The sequence below is a fragment of the Myodes glareolus genome, chromosome 16, assembly GCF_982192425.1.
Source record: "Myodes glareolus chromosome 16, mMyoGla1.1, whole genome shotgun sequence".
Taxonomy (NCBI): domain Eukaryota; kingdom Metazoa; phylum Chordata; class Mammalia; order Rodentia; family Cricetidae; genus Myodes; species Myodes glareolus.
The window spans coordinates 3967543-3990372 of NC_142041.1; the positions used below are offsets into that span (position 1 = coordinate 3967543).

Here is a 22830-nt window from a genome sequence, read left to right on the forward strand (position 1 = left end):
ATTATGACTTGGAGTCCTATTTTTAAGGGAAAGATAAATTTTTTTTTACAATGGCAGCCACATGCAATGTAAGTCATTATATGTGCTGTAGAATCTTAGATTAAATAAACAATAAGGAATTAGACATGATTTTTGAATTAATTAAATAGGAATTACTTTAATATATAAACTTTGAATTAATTTGAAGAACAATTTTTTTCAATTTAGGAAATAGCAGCAAGATTTGTCCTCCGTCAGTTAGACGAAAACAATCATTTGATTATGAATGCCATAGAGCGCTATCCAGAGACCAAAGACAAACTCTCCAAGGCAAGACGGTGTGCACTGTGCAGAAAACCTTTTTTAGCCGAATGGCTGGAATGTGTCCAGTTTGTTTCCCCATCAAAGGTAAACAGTATTTTTTTTGTGCAAATATGAGCATAAAAGTACCTATTTTTGTCCTTACTAATGATACTTGTGCTAAAGATAGACTTCTTTGATAGTGTTGATGATAAACACATTTAGATAACTGTCTTATAATAATTGTTTCTTATTCCATTTGAATTTAAAGTCTTTATCATGTTATATACATTCCATCAAAATTCCATGAATACTGGGCATGGTCACACATACCTTTTCTTCAGCACGTGGGATGCATAGGTTGAAAATCCACATGTTCAAGTTTAAGTTTCAATGGAGATTTTAGAAATCTTCCACTGTAGAGGCAGTGGGAGCAGGGGTAATGAAGCCGATAAGGTAGGTGGACTAAATTCTCATGCCTTAGCTAGTTTCATTCAAAGCCTCAGACTGTTTATACTGAGTGTTAAGAAATGTCCCATTAATAAAGTTCTTAAGAGTCCAGGCCATATACTTTCACAAGGACAAGCTGCACGTGGCAAAAACATGTTTTTCCATAGAGGCTTATAAAGGATGGTTAGACATTTAATTGATTAAAAGCAACAAGCAAAATGAGTAATCTGAATTTAACTAACAATCATCTGCTATACCTTGTAGGAGCATGAAAACACGTTCCAAGAACAAGTCTGTGTTTTGTAGAAACTGAGGTCACAGGACTCTTGTCTTGTTGGGTGTACTCAGAAGCACTCAGAATTGCCCTCGAATGACTCCTTCCTTGGACCATGTCACCTGGGGCAGTTGTCACTGGGCAGTTCATACAGCTTGTGAAGCAAGTTTTATACAAGGTTTCGAAGGCTTCTTTCACTCCAGATGACCACATAGCAAAAGCATTAGGCACTCGCTGTAGCCCGTGTCACATGTGTAACTGTTTTGTAGCTGGAAGACCTCTGTAGGCAATATGGAAATGAGTGTGAACCTTATGTTTAAATAACATAACGTTCTCAGGTTGTGAAATGGATTTCTTTTGTTCAACCACTTAGAAATACTAAAGCATCTGTAACTCATATATCATGAGAACAGGATGTGGAACAGGCAGTGCCTGGGGAACCTCAGTTTGCCTGCATCTGTTCTAGCCCACCCAGACTTTCTTCTTGACACTTTTGTTTCTTATCTGGTGTTGGTAAGCAGTTGGCTGTTCCTGGGACAAAGAGTAAATACTCGATGATGTTAAACAGAGGGCAGATGCAGCCCCTGCTGTTCTATGGATGATCATCTGGTGAAAGCAGCAAAGCAAAAACCAAACCCAATGAACACACATGTAACTGTGAATCACGTCATAGTATGATGTAAAATGGTGACACATTAGTGTGTTGGGACTTATGTGACTATTGAGTAATTCAAACAACAGAATTTTTGTTGTTGTTGTTTTTGTGGCTTGGGAAGCTTGGGACTCCAATGTCGATTTGCTGGCAAGACCAGGCCTTTTCTGTATTGTGGTGTATTCTGTTCTACTCCAGTCCTGTTGCCCTTTTAGTTTTAATTATCAGCTTGGACCTGAGATTACCCAGAAGATAAACTTTCAGACACATCCTTGAGGAATTTTTTTAGCCTCTGGCCGTGCCTGTGGGGGTCATGTTGACTGGATTAATTGAGATTGGAAGACACACTCTAAAGGTGGGTGTCATCATTTCCTGGGCTGGTGTCATGAAATGTTCTATACAAAAAAAAAATCTAGATGAACACAGGCATTACCATTCTCTGCTGGCTGACTCTGACTGCTATGTGATGTGACCCCAACACACACCGTGATGGACTGTCAAAGTAAACCCATTCTCTTTTAAACTGGATTTGATGGGTATTTTATTGTAGTAACCATAAAGATAACCAAGACAATAGCTGTCTTGCTGTGTTCTTTCATGTTGCCTTCCTTTTTCATGGATCTATAATCAAATCTCCCCTCTGAGCAAAACCATCAAATCAGGTTAAGGTCCAAAGTAATGACTTCATATTCAGTTGATCACCGTGACCAAACACTTTTTATCCAAAGAAGACCTCTTTTGGAGGCACCAAAGCTTTCCTCAGGACAATCTGAATGAGGTTCAGTTCAACCAACAATTACCAGATTCCATAAAGTAACAGGAAAGCCCATTGTACTAGGCTTTTATTTTTAAGATGCCCCCCTCAGCATCCCGAATCTTGAAATGCAACACATCTTTTACAATTAAACGAATACAGCACAAACAAATGTAACACATCCTTACACCGCTATACAAATGCAGCACACCTACATGTAACACACCTTTACACAGTTAAAATAATATTCCAGAACATAAACAAATGTAATACATCCTTACACAGTTAAAACAATATTCCACAACAGCTCGTGTTTAGAAGTCTGAGACTACGGAGGTCCTCCCTGAGGAAAGGGTGTCTGACTAATGGTTAAAGGACAAGAAGGAGCTGGCCAGGTGGAGTTAGAGAAGAGCGTGCTAAGACTTGGCCAGTGGGAATTCTCGTATGATCTGAGAGACAGGTCGGTCTGTACAGTACTCACTACTAGGCAAGACTGACGCCGGCAGGAATCGGATCGCAATGGGCGACACAGTCCTAGTTAACGGGTTTGATTTCTAGGTAGTGAACGATGAGGCACCATTTAGGCTTTTAAGAGAAATAAATGTCCTGATTTATATTTTAGAAGGTCACTTCTGAACGGAGAATGGATTAGAGACAGTCACAAAAGTAAGGCAACAAGTCAGGTGACTGTTGTGTCAAAATCAGGTGAGGAATAATGGTAAAGTGAACGCTCATGGCAGTGACTGCAGAGAAAACGAGCGCATTTGAGATGTGTTTGGAGGAGGAAGAAGAAAGACTTCCAGCGTTCTGACTTAAATCATGACAGGGTGCTTTTTGTTTTCTACATTTGGGATGATTGCGGGAGAAACCGTTCCGTGGGGCGGATAGAGTTGTCTTTGGCCAGGGTAACTGTGGGGTTCCTATAAGGAAGCAGGAACACAGAGCTCCTGAATGCTCTCCGGGCTGTTAGGAATTCTGAGGAGTTTAGAACCTAGAATTTAGGTTGGTGGCATGTGATTTTGAGTATTTGGGTGTGTCTTTGTATCCACAGGAGGGGTAGATTTTGTTAGTTAAAACATCTAATAGCATTTTTACGTTTTCAGAGTCTGGTTCCAGATTCCACACTTCTGGTGACATTCAACTTCACTGGTCTTGTGTCAATAAACTGTCAGACTTGGAACTGTCCACAAGTGTTTGCAATGGGTTGATTCACTGGCTACTCACTGAATTTACCCAGTAAACCTTAAGAGAGTCTTAGAGGGGGAGACTGCTAGTTAGTTCTCAGCTGCTTAGCCCTGAAATAATAACACCGAAACTGTATTCATTAAATCATTGCTTGGCCCATTAGTTCTAGCTTCTTATTGGCTAACTCTTACATATTAATTTAACCCATCTCCATTAATCTGTGTATTGCCATGTGACAGTTGCTTACTGGGAAAGTTTAGACATGTCTGACTCTGGCGGTGGCTTCATGCGTCTCTCTCACTCTGCCCTACTTTCTTCTAGCATTCAGCCTAGCTTTCCCCACCTGCCTAAGTTCTGCCTTGTCATAGGTCCAAAGCATTTTCTTTATTCATTAATGGTAATCACAGCACACAGAGGGAAATCCCATATCAAGAGATGATATCAGTCCCACTTTATACCTAGAATTTGTGTGTGTGGGTTGGGACCTGAACATCTATTTGCTGTGAACCTTCCAGTTTATCCTGTTAAAAGTAGAATAAAGGTCACACACGATGTCAGGTTGCTGAATGCCCACAGGGCCAAGGTCAAGTATCTCACAGTCATGGCTTCCCCAAAGACAAGGGAGCCTGTGTTGACAGTGGATGTTCATCTGTGTCACTGGTTATTGTCCTTCATAGCTTCACATCTCTCCCCGATGGGCGAGGTCTTCACTACCTTATGCTGTTTATTCATCAGTTCTGCTAAGTTCATGCTGAAGTGTTGCTCAGGATGAAGTTCAATGTGGACTACTCCCCACGCCACCTTCTGATTTTAAAACGTTCCAGAGTAACACAAAGCTAAGTAAACAGTATCGTGACCATTTGTGTCCTCTTTGGCCAGTGTTGTATGTTGTTAGCATTTTATTTCATTGACTTCATTTCTTATTTTATGCCTTTAAAATTCCATGTTGTGTATACCAATTTTGATATTGATCTTAAAAACTTAAAAATGAGGGAATGTCTTCCCTGGGTAGATTCTATCACTTTTCAGGACAAAAAACCCCTAAAATAATAGATTCTATTTGAAAAAATAACAAATGCAGTTTTGTTGCATTTCCTTTGCATCAGCTACAGCTTTTATCTAGGATAACCACAGATGACAAAGCACTTCCTGTTCAGAAAATATATAGTTATTTAAAATATACCTACCTTGAAGAAGTTCCTCATAGTTCTCTGCTTATGTCTAGGAGGCACAGTGGAGTGATATTTCATTTGTGTTTTAATAAATGAGCTTGACTGAAATTCAGAGAGAAAAACAACCATACTGATCAGCCTTACAGACCAAGCTGTGGTAACACACACCTTTAATCCCAGTAAACACACTAGTTTGCCATAGAAACCAGGTGGTAGTGGTACACCCCTTTATCTGAGCACTAGAGAGGAATATAAGGTGGGAGGAGAAAGCTCCCACACACAGTCTCATTCTGAGATTCCTGGAGGCAGGATCACCATTTCAATCTGAGGTAGAAGTAAGAACCAGGGATGACTGTTTTGCTTTTCTGACCTTCAGACTGAACCCCAATTTCCATCTTTTGGTTTTTATTATTCAGTTTGGATTTCACCTGGTCCCTTTAAGTTGGTCACCTCTAGTCCTGTAACCTGAAGTCAGAGCATGGTTACTGGCAAGTGTATAATACTGACATGCCATGCCTATGTGTTGATCGAGAAGGCTACCAACGTCAACAGGGCAATGAGTCAACAGTCTAAATCAGCCACACTTGTGGTGTACAATGTCTTAAAATTTTTCTCATGTTGTCAGTTAGTCACTGTTCTATTGCTTCAAAGACATACCATGACCCAGGCAGCTCTTAAGAAAAAGAAATTTGATCCTGGCGCTTGTGTAGTGGTTTGAAAGAAAATGGCCCCCAAAGGGAGTGGCACTATTAGGAGGTGTGGCCTTGTTGGAGGAAATGTGTCACTGTTGGGGTGGGCTTTGAGGTCTCCAATGCTCAAGCTACTCCCAGTGAGACAGTCTGCTTCCGTTTGCCCTCTGGTCAAGATGTAGTCAGCACCGCATCTGCCTGAATGCCTCCATGCTGCTGTCGTGATGATACTGGACTGAATGTCTAAACTGGACTGACATCTCAGTTAAAAGTCTTCTTTATAAGAGTAGCCGTGGTCACGGTGTCACCCAACTAAGACAGCTTGCTTATAGTTTCAGATGTTTAGTCCATGATCATCATGGCGGGGAGCATGGCGGCATGCAAGAAAGTACTAGAGCAGGAGCTGAGAGCAGCATCCTGATCCACAGGTGGAGGTGGACAGTGAGCACTGGGGCTGACGTGGGCTTTTTAAACCTCAAAGCTCATCCCAGTGACACTCTTCCTCCAACACAACCACACCCGTCTCCTCGTACTTCTAATCCTTTCAGATAGTGCCAACTCCTGGTATAGGAATTCAAATAGATGAACCCATGGGGACCCATCCTTGTGCAAACCACCACGCATATCTTTTGCCAGTATTTGACACTAGAAAATATTTGATATTGTTACATATGGTCACTGTTTCTTCACAGATAGCATTTATCATACTACAAAGGTGCAAAGACACATAATTCAGGAAGATCTCTTTCCTTACATAAATTGTCTCTAGGAAATACTACTGCCATCTTGAAATTTTCGAGAAAGTGTTCAAAAGGCTTTGTCAGGAGGAATTTGGAGCAAACTGGATAATATTTTCCTTTTTGGTCCATCTGTGAACAAATTACACTTGTACTAGATATATCCACTTGTGCTTAAGAAAAACAAAAAGAAGTGTTTACTCAGAGATAGCATTCTCAATCAATCTGCATTTCTATTTTGCTCTGATATGCCTGTAAAATATCAATGCTCACATGAGTCTGCGTAATCCATTGTAGTTTGTTCAGCTAAGTCAGCATTGAGAAAGTTTTAGAGGCTTCATGGCATTTAAAAAATTTGCAGTTATTTATTTACTTGATGTTTACTGTCTCTTTCAACCACCAAATCTAAGCACAATGGATCCAAACTGCTTTCTATATTTACTATTTATGGAGACGGTGCATAGTGCAGTGCTTTCTACATATTTTCTTTTTACTGAATCAAAGTCTGAGTTTGAATACTAATCCCTCTTATTTTTAATTGGTTATTAATGAATTTACATCCAATGTATCGTGAGAGAAATATACTTGAGTTGCTGTCAATGAGGGATATGCTTAAGATTTTGAAAATATCCTAACCCCGGTACTAACTTAGATAGGTAAGGAAAGAACACTGAATGAAATTATTACTAGAAAAAATTAGAAGCCCAAAGCAGCCTAACGTTTTAGACACTGAGAGAAAAACAGATATCCTAACTGGGGAAATAAGGATAGAAATATATCCTGTTGCTTGAGATGGGAATAAAATCCTGATCATGTCTGTGACCTATTTGGAAGAGTTCACAGTATCGTCTGGAATGGATAACTGCAGTCAAAAAACTATAAAGAGAAAAACTTGCCAAATTACTCAGCAAAAGTTGCCAAAAAAGCCTGCTTTCCTTTGGCCGTGTTCAGAACACCTGGGACAACTTGCCATGTTCATTTTTCACTTGGACAGATTCCTTTGCAAAATCATCCAATGAACTGCTAGTTTCATTTCAAGTCTTTCTTGGAGAAATTGCCAGCTAATAAAAAAACCCACGGCCAACTCTTTGCTGTCACCTGGAATCCCACAGTTAATGTCTAAAACACCCCAGGACACTGATGAGAAATCCTAAGCTTAAAACAGTTAGGTAACTTTGCCAAGTTCTCAAAGCCTGCAACTGGAGACCAGGGGGAGAAACCCAAGTGTGTCATCCCTTATTCAACCTGACATGATACTAGCTAGTTCAACCTAGCCAGTCCTCATTTATTCAATTGACTTTAAGACATTCACATTGAAGTGTCTTTGCTCATCCTTTCTTTATTCACTCAAATTCAATTTTCTCTGTAGTATTCCAGATCTTCCATTAGCAGCTAGGAATGTAGGACCCTGGTCCTGAAGGAAATCATGTATTCCCAGGACACATCAGGAACTCACAATCTAGATTTGATGACGAGCCTCAAAGATTACTATCAATCATCTTAATTTCCTTTTTAAAGCTATTTGTTAAGTGGCAATAATAATAGCTCCCATCTCACAGGCCACGGAGGAGGAGGATTCAGGGGGCTGTGCAGGTATTGCTTAGCATAGCAAGTGCATAAGAAAGGAATTCGATGGTAAATGGTTAAGAAAGACAAGACAGGATGGTTGGTTGCATTCTTGTAATTAGTAAATGCATAGAGTCCTACGAGAAGCTGGCATCTGAATTAGAGTTCTTTTTTCCAGTTTGGGGGCCTAGCATAGTGTTTGTTAGTGACATGTGGAATCAATATAATAATAAAGATGATAAACTCACCTTAAGGTGCACTACCTGAAAATGTGGGTTGAAGGGAAAGGAGGCATTAGAGTTGCACCGGTGGGCAACTGCGTGGCCAGTGGTGAAATTGTTCAGATAGTTAACTCACTGAGTACTGGGAGCTCACAAGGGAAGCTATGGAAGCCTCAGAGAGAAGGAGCACGAAATACCAGGCCCTTGCATATGAAGTTCGAATAATTTCACAAAACTATTGTATTAGTTTTCTATGGCTACTGTAAAAGAAAAAGAAAATAGCTCTCCAGCAGTCCTAGGGACTTGGTAAACAGCAGTTTATTTTCTGAGATTGCTGGATACTAGAACTCTGAGATCAGTGTATCGGAGGCATGACTAGGTGGCCATTCTTTTTAACATGTAAGAGCCTGGGCTAAGGCAGGGCACAGTTAGAAAGAGTGAGAGAGGGAAGCACATGTCACCGGCTCCAAAGCACAGGTGTGCACTGAGCAGCTCTTTTCTGGCTGTTCCTCTACTACCCTATCATAGTTTTGCTTCCCCTGCTGTGACAAAGGCTCAGATGGGAAAAATCAGTACACAGGAGAGATGGGGCTTATTTGGCTTAAAATTCCAGGTTATAATCCATCACTCAGGAATTTCAATTGCTTTGTGCATCACGTTCATAGTTAAGAGCAGAGAGAAACAAATGTGCACATCTTTGATTGCTTCCTTGATGACTGCTCACCTAGATTTCTCTTAAACAATCCATAAACACCTGCCCAGTGTTTGATGCTACCCAGAGTCAACCATTCCAACCCAGAAAATCAGGTATGCCTCTTGGCCAAACATATGTAGACAATCCTTTACTCAGGTTCTCCTACATACAGAGGACCATTATGTGAAAGGACAGAATAAAAGGGTACAGATCCATATATAATCACATTTTGGTAAAATTATATCTAACCAGAGATCAATGAGAAGAGCTTATTATAAATAAAAATACCACAAAGAAGTGACAATGAACTATGATTTCTCAGTAACGGATTCCAAAAGTAAAATGGAAAAATCAAAATCTAGAACTATGATGTTGTTGCTATTGATTTTAGTTTGTTTAAGACAAGATCTCAGTGTGTAGCTATGGCTGACCTTATACTTGCCACATGGACCAGGCTGTTCTGGAATCCCCTACCATCCTTCTGCCTCACCCACTCAATGTATCCCCATGTGAAGCCTAAATCTGGAGCTGTATGGGTCTATCTCCAGAGAAGTTGATAAATAAAAGGCAGGGGATTGTCAGGAAGTTTTAAGAAAAAAATTTGCAAAAGAAAATTGTTTGCAATGAAACAACCCTTGATTTTCATCCTATTAAAAATTAGGAAGTTGGCTGGTGATGTGGCGTCATGAAGGCACTCTTGCCTAGTGTGCCATCTCAATAGCTATCACAGCAAAAGAGAGAAGACCTGTAAAATGTAAAAAAATTACACTCACGATATTTAGTAAGTGTGCAACAGTGAAAAAGTAGATGATAAAGGGTTAAATAACATCTTTATTATGAGCTAATTAATCATTGCAAACAATTTTTAGGATATTTAACATTAAAGTTGAAAAGAACTAATTGGGATTTGAATGCTCCTGACTGGATAGGACAATTAGAACAAGTATTATTAGTGTCTTGATGTTTGTTTACAGAGTGAAAACATGCACAACATACCTGAAGATGATGATGACATTAACCATGTGGGTGAATGTGGTGGTTTGAATGGGAATGGCTCACATAAACTCGTGTGTTTGAATGCTTGGTCCTTAGGGCACTACTTGGCAGGGATTAGGAGGTGTGGCCTTGTTGGAGGAAGAGTGTCACTTAGGATGGACTTTAGGGTTTTAAATGCACTAACTGGGCCCAGCCTCTCGCTCTTCCTACTGCCTGCCAATCTAGATGTAGAACTCTCTCTAGATGTAGAACAAGTTGCTTTTTCAGCACCTTGTCTGCCTGCATGACACTGTTCCCCCCCCCACATAATGACAATGGACTAAACCTCTGAACTGTAAGCCAGCCCCAATTAAATGTTTGCTTTGTAAGAGTTGCTGTGACCATGGTGTCTCTTTCCAGCAATAGAACACTGACCAAGACAGTGAACACTTGCTCTCAGATAACCTCTGGGTTTATGCTGCTTTTCCACTTAAGTGAAATGACAATCTATATGAACTAGTTTGCCTAGAAGCCCTTTTTTATTTTATTTTTTTATTAATTTATAAAAGTTTCCACTTCCGCCCCTCCTCCCAATACCCTCCCATTCCCCCCACTCCCTCTCCTCCTCCCTCTCCAGCCCTAAGAGCAGTCAGGGTTTCCTGCCCTGTGGGAAGTTCAAGTTCCTCCCCCTCCCTCCAGATCTAGGAAGGTGAGCATCCAAACTGACTAGGATCCCCAAAATCCAGAACATGCAGAGCAAACAAGTCCCAGTGTCGTTATCAATGGCTTCTCAGACAGTCCCCGTGCCAGCCACATTCATAGAATCCGGCCACATTCAGAGAATCCGGTTTGATCACGTGCTCATTCAGATCCAGTCCAGCTGACCTTGGTGACCTCTCATTAGATCAGTCCCCTTGTATCAGTGGGTGAACACACTCCTCACAGTCCCGCCTTTCTTGTTCATATTCTCCCTCCTCCTGCTCCTCATTTGGACCTTGGGGGCTCAGTCCAGTGCTCCAATGTGGGTCTCTGTCTCATTCTCCATTCATCATCGGGTGAAGGTTCCCTCTGATCCTGTCTTCCTTGCTCACATTCTCCCTCCTTCTGCTTCTCCTTTGGAATTAGGGAGTTAAGTCCAGTGTTCCAATGCGTGTCTCTGTCTCTATCTCCATCCATCGCCAGATGAAGGTTCTATGGTGATATGCAAAATATTCATCAGTATGGTTATGGGCCAAGGCCAGTTCGGGCACCCTCTCCTCTGCTGTCCAGGGAACAACCTGGGGATCTCTCCTTGGACCTGGGAACCTCTCTAGAATCAAGTCTCTTGTAAACCCTAAAATGGCTCCCTTAGTTGAGATATATGCTTCCCTGCTCCCATATCCATCCTTCCTCCCCCCCCCATCCCAATACACCAAGCTTTCCCCAATCCTCCCCTATTCCCTTCTCTCTAACCCTCTCCCCTTCCATCCACTCCTGCCCCCGTGCACCCAATGTTGCCTGGCACTCTTGTCTACTTCAAATATCCAGGAGGAAAACTACATGATTTTCTTCAGGTTCATCTTCTTATTTAGCTTCTCTAGGATCACGAATAATAGGCGCAAAGACCTTTAATTATGGCTAAAATCCACTTATGAGTGAGTACATACCATATTCTTCTTTTTGGGTCTGGGTTACCTCACTCAGTAAAGCATTTTCTATTTCCATCCATTTGCATGCAAAATTCAAGATGCCATTGTTTTTTTACCGCTGGGTAAAACTCTAATGTATATATGTTCCACACCTTCTTTAACCATTCTTCCGTTGAGGGGCACTGAGGTTGTTTCCAGGTTCTGGTTATTACAAATAGTGCTGCTATGAACATAGTTGAACAAATGCTTTTGTGGTATGATAGGGCATCTCTTGAGTATATTCCCTAAAGTGGAATTGCTGGGTCCTGAGGGAGGTTGATTCCCAGTTTCCTGAGAAACCGCCACACTGATTTCCACAGTGGCTGCACAAGTTTGCATTCCCACCAACAATGGATGAGTGTTCCCCTCACTCCACATCCTCTCCAGCATAGGCTGTTTTTGAGCATTGGTGTTTTTGAGTTTAGCTAATCTGACCGGTGTAAAATGGTATCTCATAGTTGTTTTGATTTGCGTTTCCCTGATCGCTAAGGATGTTGAGCATGACCTTAAATGTCTTTTGGCCATTCGAAGTTCTTCTGTTGTGAATTCTCTGTTCAGATCAGCACCCCATTTTTTAATTGGGTTAATTAGAGTTTTAGTGTCTAGTTTCTTGAGTTCTTTGTATATTTTGGAGATCAGACCTTTGTCTGATGAGGGGTTGGTGAAGATCTTCTCCCAGTCGGAAGGTAGCCTTTTTGTCTTACTGACAGTGTCCTTTGCTTTACAGAAGCTTCTCAGTTTCAGGAGGTCCCATTTATTCATTGATTCTCTTATTGTCTGTGCTACTGGGGTTCTACCTAGGAAGAGGTCTCCTGTGCCTATGTCTTGTAGACTACTTCCCACTTTCTCTTCTATCAGGTTCAAAGTGGTCAGGTTAATGTTGAGGGCTTTAATCCATTTGGACTTGATTTTTGTGCATGGTGATAGATATGGATTTACTTTCATTCTTCTACAGGTTGATATCCAGTTATGCCAGCATCCCCCCCTTTTTTTGAGACAGGGTTTATCTATGTAGCACTGGCTGTCCTGGAACTCTGTAGACCAGGATGGCCTTGAACTCACAACAGCTCTGTCTACCTCTGCCTCGGGAGTGCTGGGATTAAAAGAATGTGCCACCACCACACAGTTTAAAACTCAATTCCTTAATTAACTACTCAGGAACTAGTCTTGGAGAGTGCTGAGCTTTGTAGTAAATACTTCATGAAGCCTGGGGAGCCCATTTGCTAAGGCCAGCATTTGTGAGCTGTCATGGTGCATCAAATGTTCTGCATCCAGCACGGTTTGCAGCCAAAGGAGGGAGACATTGAATGGAAAGATGAGTCTTTATTCTTAAAAGTGAAAAAGAAACCCTGACAAACCCAAAACACCAAATTGAAATGGCTTCTATTCAGGTGAACATACAATTACGTCATGCCATCTGAGACTGTGAGATGACAAACTGAAAATAATGGATGAAAAATGTCCCTTGACCTCCATTCTGAACTTTACTCAACTCATGCTTTTTGGTTTTTCAAAATGTTGTAATTCATCTGAATTGTTAACCCTTTGAAATAAAGAAATTTCAACTTAATTGCTTTTACACCATCAATCTTTGAACCAGTAACAAAAATTTAATGCCTTTTGGTTACTACTAAGTTGGGCCACATTTGATCAAGTAACCCAAATATTCCTGTAAGGTTTTCCCAAACTCTTGAGTGATCCTGTGCCCAAAATATGAGTATGAGGGCTTTCATTTTGTACAGTTTTGTTAGTTGAACTTAACATTTCCCCAGATTCCTTTAAAGTTGAAGAGTTTAGGGCAGGAATGGGTTGGAATATGAACTCTTAGCCCTCTATTGAATGATGTAATGTAATTTAAACTATCCTCAGAAGAGATTAGCAGGAGGGGTTCTCAGCATAAATGAGTGAAAACGTTCATCTACTTTACGAAAATAAATGAAACTTTTAAACCTTAATTCCTTTTTATGACAACTTGCCAGTAATGAGGCATAATATAAACTTGCATTTAATAACTTTGCTCATTACTTATGGAGTAAAGTCTTACTCTGCTGTAAAACGTTATTACTATTAAGATACCACTGACATTCCTCTATGAAGCTGATCCTTTCAACTAGTCAACTGTGGAAACGAATGTGAGTTTTACTACATCTGTGCAGTGGTTAGTCAATTTAATACATCTGTGCAATGGTTAGTGAATCTAATGTACATTAGGCACCAAGAAGATCAGAATATATCCATTTCAAATTCTAAGTGGTCATGAAAGTAATATATATTTTTTGCTCGGGAAAATTAAAAGGATAATGCGTATTTCATACTATTTTAGTCACAAAATCGCAAAAGACAATCACAGTATAAGTGAATCCTCACAGTGTGCTTTAATCACTCCCATTCCTGAGAACTCTGAATCTCCTTTCCCTTCTAGAGCCTTCTCCCTTTTCCTCTTAAACTGGTAGCACAGACTTACAATTATATTTGTATTATTGAGTTGTTTCTTGTAACGGTCTGAAGTTGTGGTGAACTTAGTTTATTCATTCAAAACTTTCCATCACCCCAAACTTTATGCAGGGGAGAATGGCGGAAGGCAGCATTAGAATGTCGAGGAGAGGAACATGGCTGACTCTTGCTTTTGTTTCCACTTTCTGCAACAGTTCTAAATGTCTTAAAGTACAACAAGCATAAAGAATGTCATCAGAAAAAGACTATTTTGAGAGTAAAAATAAACATTGTTAATAGTTGAAAAAAAATACCAGGAATACAGACCTGTCTTTGACGGTTGTTGACCTGTCCTTGACATACACTGACCTGTCCTTGGTGGATGCTGCCCTGTCCTTGCCGGATGCTGACAGATACTGACCTGTCCTTGGCGGATGCTGACAGATGCTGACCTGTCCTTGACATACACTGACCTGTCCTTGCCGGATGCTGACCTGTTTTTGACGTGTACTGACCTGTCCTTAGTATATATGGATGGTCTTAGGATGGGGTGGTTAATTTGAGAACAGTACACAAAGCTGATGTTGTCAGTACTTGTTTTGAGGAGTTGCTGTTCTGAATATACAGCTTGGATTTTAGAAATTATTTTCAATCACTTCATAAATATTTAAGAACATTCTTTAAGCCTAAAGTTCCTGATGCTACATGTAAAGCAGATTTACAGGGGAACTGCTAAATTGATAATGGTTTCAAATTTGAGCTAAACTCTAAAGATGTATAAGGCGCTAGAACCGAAAGTTAAGTATTACATGAGGAGTAGACATCAATCATGTAAAAGATTTCAATGTGGGTGTAAAAATCACTCCTGTTGTCTGTCCTAGGAAGTGTCCGGAAAGCTTGTTCTTAAGATAGGTGGAATTCGGATCCATGATTAAGGAAGCAGAAAGGCAGGGTTTGGACAAGAGGACAGCACAGAGGAGCAAGGAGTGAGGCAATAAGGTTCATTTGTAGATTTGGGAGGAGGAGATGTTATAGAGAATTGGTCTTAATACTACAAACCTCTCAAAGGGTAGTCCAAGAGGAATGAATTGATCCTCTCTGTGGGTGGAGTCAGTGGTGAAATATAAGGTATGTTTTAGGATCATTTGGCGGTGGGTGCTGGATTAACTGAAGCTGAAGAGGAGAGGTGCTAAAACAGTAATTGTCTTGTGGAGGGATCAAGGCCAGCAGCAAAAATGCAGGGAGGTAGGAAAAATCCCTGTGTCATAGAATATTAGTTTAAAGTGTGATACTTTTTAATTTTTTTCTGCAGCTTTTAGTATTCAATAATTTTCTTATTTTATGTGCATTGGCATTTTGCCTGCATGTGGGTATGTGAAAGAGTGTCAGATCCCCTGCATTTGGGGTTACAGACAGCCATGAGCTGCCACATGGGTGCTGGGAATTGAACCCAGGTCCTCTGGAAGAGCAGTCAGTGTTTACCACTGAACTATTGCTCCAGCCCCTAGAGTATGTGACCTTTGTTTATCCTCTGGAACATCTGTTTAATGATGCAAAGATGTGTTTAATTAAATAAAATTCACCTGTGATCTGGAGCCTGAGTCAGCGCATAGCTGGCAGGAAGTATAAGGGAGGAGGCCAGGGGAGAAGGGTTTACAAGGAGGGGTGAGAAAAAGCAGGAGGACTTCTTGGCAGAGGCTCGGAGAGCTGGGTGAGAGCTTGCTTCTCAGCTGCCCTGAGTAGCAGGGTTCAACCTCAACCTTTGAATCTTGAGTTCTTTAGTAGGACAGAGATTTAGATAAGTTGTCTTAGTAGCTTGAAAGAGTTAGTGCCTGAGGGAATAGAATTTTTTCAGGCTCTTGTGGCCTACCTGCTGGTACTGGTGGAGCTGCAGTTGCTGACCAGGATAGTCGTAGCTTAAAAGGAAGCAACCGTTACAAAAGAGGACAACAGTTGGCACCCCACACTGGAGTGATCTTTTACTCTTTTGACTTTTTGAGGGGCCTGCCACCCAGCTCCAAAATAAATCACATGGAGGCTTATTATTACTTATGAATGCCTGGCTTTAACTTCGCTTGTTTCTTACCAGTTTTTCTATTCTTAAATATCTTTTGCCTCTGGGCTTTTATCTTTCTCTGTTTCTGTATGCCTTCCTTAACTTCTTTCTCCGTGACTGGCTATGGAGCTGGGTGACTGACCCCTGATGTCTTTCTCTCCTTGTTCTCTGGCTCCTCTTTCTCTTGCTCCTCCTCGTTTCTCCTTCTATTTATTCTCTCTGCTTGCCAGTCCTGCCTGTCATTGCTTCTGCCTCAGTATTGATCATTCCTCTCTTTATTAGACCATCCGGAGTTTTAGACAGGCAGAGTAACACAGCTTCACAGAGCTAAACAAATGCAGGGTAAACAAAAGTCACACACCTGAGAATAATATTCCCCAGCATCCTGGGAAGAAAGGGTGGCAGAAGTCAGCCATTGAGCATGGAAAATGTCTGAGAGGGATACAAAGAAGAAAGATACATCTGGAGGGGAGCCGATTCTGGAAGCACAGCCCAAATCTGAGCAAAGAGGTCAAGTTTCAAGTGATACCTACAGAATCCCAATGAATGTGTTTCATCTTAGACACGTTGAGAGCCAAGTGATTTGAGTGAGTGTGCTTCCCCCCACAAGCTGGGACCAGCATCTTAATAGCTATCATCTGGACATATCTCCAACTGTTTATGCCATCAGACTATACTATACGGGTGTTCAAAATTCCTTGTTAGTGAAGGATGCTTGGAGAACACTATGCCTAAAACAAATCTACGACTTAGTGATCTTGGATTCTAGTCCTGTGTCCTTAGCAAGGAGCCTTTCATAGGATATTAACCTTCTCACTGTACGGACTGATTTCCTCATCTAGTCAATTAAAGTATCTTCCAGCTTCAAAGTATGCAGAGTCCATGGCGAGTGGGAGGCTTTATGCTTTTGCAAGTCCTGCTAATTTGGAACATGAGACTATTAGTTTCTATTCTGTATCAGTTTACCACAAACTTGGCAGCTTAACAACAAAATGGATTGTTTTATATTCCAGTAATTAGAAACACAATATGGGTCTTGTTGAGCTAAAGTCAAGGCTATGTGACTCAGGAGGAGTGTCTACTGCTTTGCTCTTTTTAACTTCTAGAGATTTTCACATTTCTTGGATCATGGCCCTTCCTTCCTCTTCAAGCCAATGTTCATATACCTTCTCATTTTAAATTACATCATTTGGACCTTATCTCCTGACTCCCTCTTCTACTTATTTTTTTAAAAGAATTTCATATGTAAGTATTGTATTTTCATCATTTGCACCTTCTCTCTTGCTTCCCTTCAACTCCATCTCTTCCCATGTCTCCTCTACTCCTCAATTTCATGACATCTTATTATTGCTAGATTTATTTGTCATCATTTGTCTGTCTGTCTATCTATCTATCTATCTATCTATCTATCTATCTATCTATCTATCTATCTATCTGTCATCCATCCATCCATTTATATATCAGTGTCTGTCTATCCACATGAGCTCATAAGTGCATGTGTATGTGGGCACAAGCACACACAAAACCTACTAAGACGTACATGTGTTTAGAGCTGGCCACTTGTGATTTAATAACCCAAATTTAGTTTGGCACTTATTTTATAAATGTGTATGTCAATAGACTTGGAATTCCTAGAGTTAAATGTGGCAGTGATTGTCCCCCAGCCACATGTTGGAAGAGTCTGGATGACCAGTGCTACCACTTAACGAACATAGAACTTAAGTGGAAAACTAGCTTTTTCTGAAATAGGAAGATGTTATAATTGTGTTTATTTACTTTAGGAACTAGGCTTCCCCTTATACATAGTGAGAACTGGAACATTAGCTATCATTATAACATTTCACTCTTTTGCTAAAATGATTTCCTTTCAAAATAAAATCATTTATAAACATAAACTTTTCTCTGATTTTGATTTGGCAAAACACTATGTTTTGTTTTGTGTTTTATTTTTTACTATTACTTTTTATTTTAATTTGGCAAACAAACAAACAAAAATTAAAATAACCAAAAACGACTAAGAAAAGGTCCAAAATAAAACAAACAAAATGAAACAAAAATCACACTAGAAAAGCATGGAATTTGTTTTGTGTTGACCAACTACTCTTGGGCATGGTACCTTCTCTGGTTTGTGGTTTATATACCCAGTGACACTCCATTGGAGAAAATGGATTTTCTCTTTCCCAGTTGGCATCAATTACATAAAGTTCTTGGTTAGCAGAAGGAACCAATGTCCTTTTCTCATGTCAGTTCTAGTAATCCATCCATCAAGCTTAAACCTGTAGAGGTCTTAGGCTTGCTCGCACAGTCTTTGTGAGGTCATCTGTGCATAAATCCTGTTATTTCTGGAAGACATATTTTCCTTGCAGCATCTCAGATAAGGGTTGTGTGAAGCACTGCTTTTTGGGTATATCAATGTGTCACTAGGAATCACTTATTGCTATGTTCCTTTAGCGGAATAATAGCAGTAGAATTTTCACTAGGCCCATGACCTATCTAGTCTTAAGTTCTTGGCCATTTCAGCAGTGTCAGATATGGCTGCCCTCCAAACATTCATTCTACTGTTAGACTAACATATCTTACAGGCAGGTCACTGTTGTAGGTCACGTGTCTTACTAGGTAATATTGAAGACTACTTTGTCCTCTGGTAGTTTACTGTATTACTCCTAGAACCATGAATGCTACTCAGTGGGCAAGGGAATCTTCTAGTTAGACACCAGAGCTAATTCTTCATGTTCAATGACATAAGTAACTGTTGTCTTCAGTAGTAGGGCCTTATCATCAGGTTCTAAGAGGAACCAACATCCTTGGAAATAGCCTGTAATATTTGCAGGATCCTGGGACCCCTTTAGTTAATGACTCAACAGATGTCACTGGAGGTTTTACATGGTGGCATAAGTTGTCTACTTGGGGTCTTGTCTCCATTGTATGGTAACATTTGTGTTTGAATTTTTATCAGCCATTCAGCAGAGTGCTAATTATTTTTGACAGAGTCACAAGGTTTCTTAATTTACATTTGCGAAGGGAGGTGCTTTCTGTAAACGTGGTCACTTCAGATGGCGTATGTCATACCAGTAGAAATAGCTGCCGTGATGCTGCAAATGGAGGTAGGTAGGAACTTAAATGAGCATTCATTGGAAGCACATGGATAACTTCAATATTTCACAAAACAGTATAGAAGATGGTGATTCTATCCAAAAATTGCAATACCAAGAAATTATGTCAACACGTTTTTTCTCAGTATAATTTCCAGAAACCAGTTCATATCCCTGAGAAGTATTGTACCATGAATAGAAATTACTAGAGAAGAATAAACAGCAAAGTTCACATTATAACTGACAATGGCATTTGCACCATGAACGTGTAAACAATCCATTTTACTGTAAATAAATAAATAATAAGCGATCATTCCCCTGAGAAGGGGTAAAGAAAGTTTGCATTCCTGCTTTTGACAAAAGCCAACCCAAACTCTTCCCAGGCAGTTTCTTAATGACACGAGGGACATGGCAAAGCCACAGTGGAAATAGGAAATACCATTAAGAGTTTCTATTATAAACTTTTTACTTCACAGAGAAAGCTGAACTTTAGTTAGTCTCACAGTATAGCTTCCTTGATTTATGTTGTTTCTCTGATAATCTCTTGGTTTATGGATCTATTAATTATTTTGGCATATCAAAAGTGCTGATTAAAATAGATGCGTTATGGTTTATTTTTAATATATCATAATGGAGCAGAAAATAATTGTTTCCTTTAGACTAGAGGCTCATCTACTTTATGAAAGCCACATTAGTTTTGATTTTTGCCATTATACTTCACACCATCATTTCAACATTTAGCTAACATGATCTAAAGTGATATTATCTTATCCTGGAGGAGACTTAAAATCTTCTATACAGCTATTATTATGAAAATAGTAAGCCTTTTTATTTCTGATCTTGTATATTTAGTATTGATAGAATATAATTCAATATTTTATGATTCATTTATTGTTTTCCTGGTTTTGTTTCTCAGATACACTAAGGACATTTTAAATTTCTGTTGTGAAGTTCAACCTTTTAGAAATGTTCTTTGTCTCCTCTGCAGGTAACCACATGCTAAATAATTCTTCTGAACCAGACACCTTTCCTTTAGATTGCAAACTCTTGCTTATGACACAACCTGGAGTGGTTGCTCCTTTCTCTATGTTCTTATAGAACTTACTGCTTGGCGTAGTCATATGTTTCTAGTTATTTTGTGTCTCTCTATTTCTTATCTTTCCAACCAAATCTCAAGAAAATTCTTGGAGACAGAGATTATTTCCTACATAATTTTATATTCCTGGCACTGTACCTAATGCCATGTAAATTTTAGATTACTTATAATTTATCTGTATTCTTGGTTGCAAGTTACAGAAACAAAGTTCACATTTTAATTCAAGTTGTAAAAAGTGGGTCTGCCTTAATGTAATATTTACCTATGACTAGATCAGGACCCCAAATTTGTCATCCATTGATTATTATCTGTCTTTTATCTAGTTATTACTTTTGCTTATTCTTCATCTTGTTTTTGTTTTCATGTAGGAACTTCCTAAACAGTGCCCTTTGGGAGAGGGAGTGATGCTTTTTCAGAGGTCTCAAAGCCCAGAGTTGATGTTCTCTGGTATTACTGACTAGTTCTGTGTTATGTGCTTATAGACTAATCATGTTATCAGAAGGTTGATCCATGACTGAGCCAGCCAGTGGAATGGATGGCTCTCTCCCAGTGTATGCAGCAAGGTTGGAGAAGGAGGGACAAATGGTCCCAAGAAAATAAACGAGTTCTTGTGCCATCCATGTGAGCAATAAGTCCCAGAAAGGTAAAACAGAGATGCTTACCAAGGCGTTCACGGAATGCCTGCTCATTGATTAACATGCAGGAAAACTTTAGCCTTCTGTATTTGGACTACTATATGGCCAGGATAGCACTTCTCAGTCACTGTGAGGCTGGGTGATGGGATGACCTTTGCGTTCATTTCCCTACCCGGACATTGCCAGCATTTGAAGGCTGTTACTCTTGGAGTGGATGGTGAATTCTCAAACATCTCAACAGAATTTCAAAGTTTTTTTGGTGAAAGAGTGAACACAACAGCCATCTCATCTCTCATGGGGTTTGGGATGATATTGGCCAGAGGATTTTGTGATGAAAGTGAGTAGAATCAATTAATTAAATCTCCTGTCATTTATCTCTGCTTTGGGTTTCTTCAGTGAGAGCTGTGTTGAGTCTAGAGGATTTGTTCTCCCCCTTTTTGGTCATGATGGGGTCAAACGAGGACTTGCAGAGGTCGAGGCTGGAATTAAGATGATGGGGTCAAACAAGGCCTTGCAGTGGTCGAGGCTGGGATTAAGATATGTACCCTAAATTGGCAGGCAGCTTTTAACTACCTGTTTTGTGCCTAGAGAAATAAGATGAGCAATACTTGAGGATCCCTTAAGTCATGTATTGAATAGCTTGATTAAAACTCAGTCATGATGATCTTAAAGAACATTACAGTAAATGAACAAATAAATTAGAATTTTCAAATAGCAACTGCGTGCAAGACAGACAAAATCAAGAAGCTATTTAGTAAATACTTGCTGGTAAATAATGAAAACTCCTTTTTCATGGGAATAACGTTCATGTAGAGTGTATGGCTTTCATCGGCATCCCTAGCACTGTATGGTCAGACTATGTACTAGTGTTTTGATAAAAGCACATATAAAATTTTATTATTTAATTTTTGTCTAGTGTCAAGTATACCTTTGTCAGATGGTTACACTTGTTTTTGTGTGATAGAAAAATGGTTACCTGTAAATAGAATAGCATGCCATTTAGAAGTCAGTGTTCTGAAACTTCTGATAGAATTAATATTTTACTCAAAACTAGTAGAGCAACCAGGTTCTCTGATACTAGCCTGGAATCCTGGAATTTAGGAGGTAGATGCAGTAGAACCAGGAGATCAATGCCATTTCTCATCTTTCTCAAACCCTGAGCAAAATAACCCCACCTCTAACCATCCTTTTTGGGACTATCTTAATTTGACTCTTCATCTTTCTTTTCAGAACTGGAAGATAAGCAAAAACCTACATCTGATACCTCTCCAGATATTACTTTGTTCCTACCGATGCTTTGACCGGCGTGGTCCTAATCTCTTTGGAATTGCTCAAGAGTAGAGCATGTGAGATATTCCTTCACAGCCTCACTGGGCCAGCTGGCTGCTCTGCACAGGGGCAGCTCGTGTTTCACTGCCGATGCCCTCCTCGCTTTACCCCCTTCCAAGTCACTAAACAAAGGAAGATGAGTTATTAAACTCACAATATAAGCACTGCAGTCGGCCTCTAGGATGGTTCTGTTTCTAGAACAAATTTTAAAGTGGGAAAAATTAATCTGCATGGTACATGAATGTTGACCTTTCCCATACCTTTATGACTTCTATTTCTCTTTTCCAGAAAATTCTGAGAGAATTTAATGGAGAAGCTTGTTTCATTGATGAGCATTTTGCAGTTGAAAGAGAAGTACTCATTAGGGTGAAGTAGCTGTACTGTATTTGCAGAATTTCATTTGAACCACTAGTATTGATAAGATCAAGAATCTTCATTCTCCTTAAAAATGAGTAGAAGGATAGAAAGTCAAGGTTAGTGACTCCTAACACAATTATGTCTACAGAGTTTGATTTTTTAGTTCTATTTTATTTTTAAGCTTTTGGTCAGGAGACACTTATCTGTTCAAGGAAAATTGCTGCAATGAGAATTTGGTTCATTTTCTGTGAGGAAAAAGAGAAAACTAGGAAAAGAAGTTATGAAAATATATGTTACATTTTGCCTAGATCAGTGGTGCTTAAAGTATGATTTTCACTCACCACCATCCAGCAAATTGTCTGGCGCTATCCTCAGACCACTGAACCAGAAGCGGTGAGTATTGCCAGGTAGTTTCTGTGGCCATCGTCTTCTGCATGATTTGTCTGTGTGTTTGACTTTGAGAACCACAAATTAGTGGACTTTATAAGAAAGCTAATCATAATTTTATGCTTAAATT

At 39.8% G+C, this 22830-nt stretch overlaps 1 protein-coding gene across 1 annotated transcript in view; it reads left to right on the plus strand.

Moving 5' to 3' along the window:
• Lrrc69 (leucine rich repeat containing 69) overlaps nucleotides 1-22125 on the plus strand; it is a 72762-nt gene extending 50637 nt beyond the window's left edge. Inside the window, exons 7-8 of the mRNA XM_048420518.3 lie at nucleotides 208-387; nucleotides 21858-22125. Coding sequence (XP_048276475.3) covers nucleotides 208-387; nucleotides 21858-21968 — 291 coding nt within the window. The 3' untranslated portion in view covers nucleotides 21969-22125. The remainder of the gene's footprint in view (nucleotides 1-207; nucleotides 388-21857) is intronic.
• The last annotated feature ends 705 nt before the right edge of the window (nucleotides 22126-22830 follow it).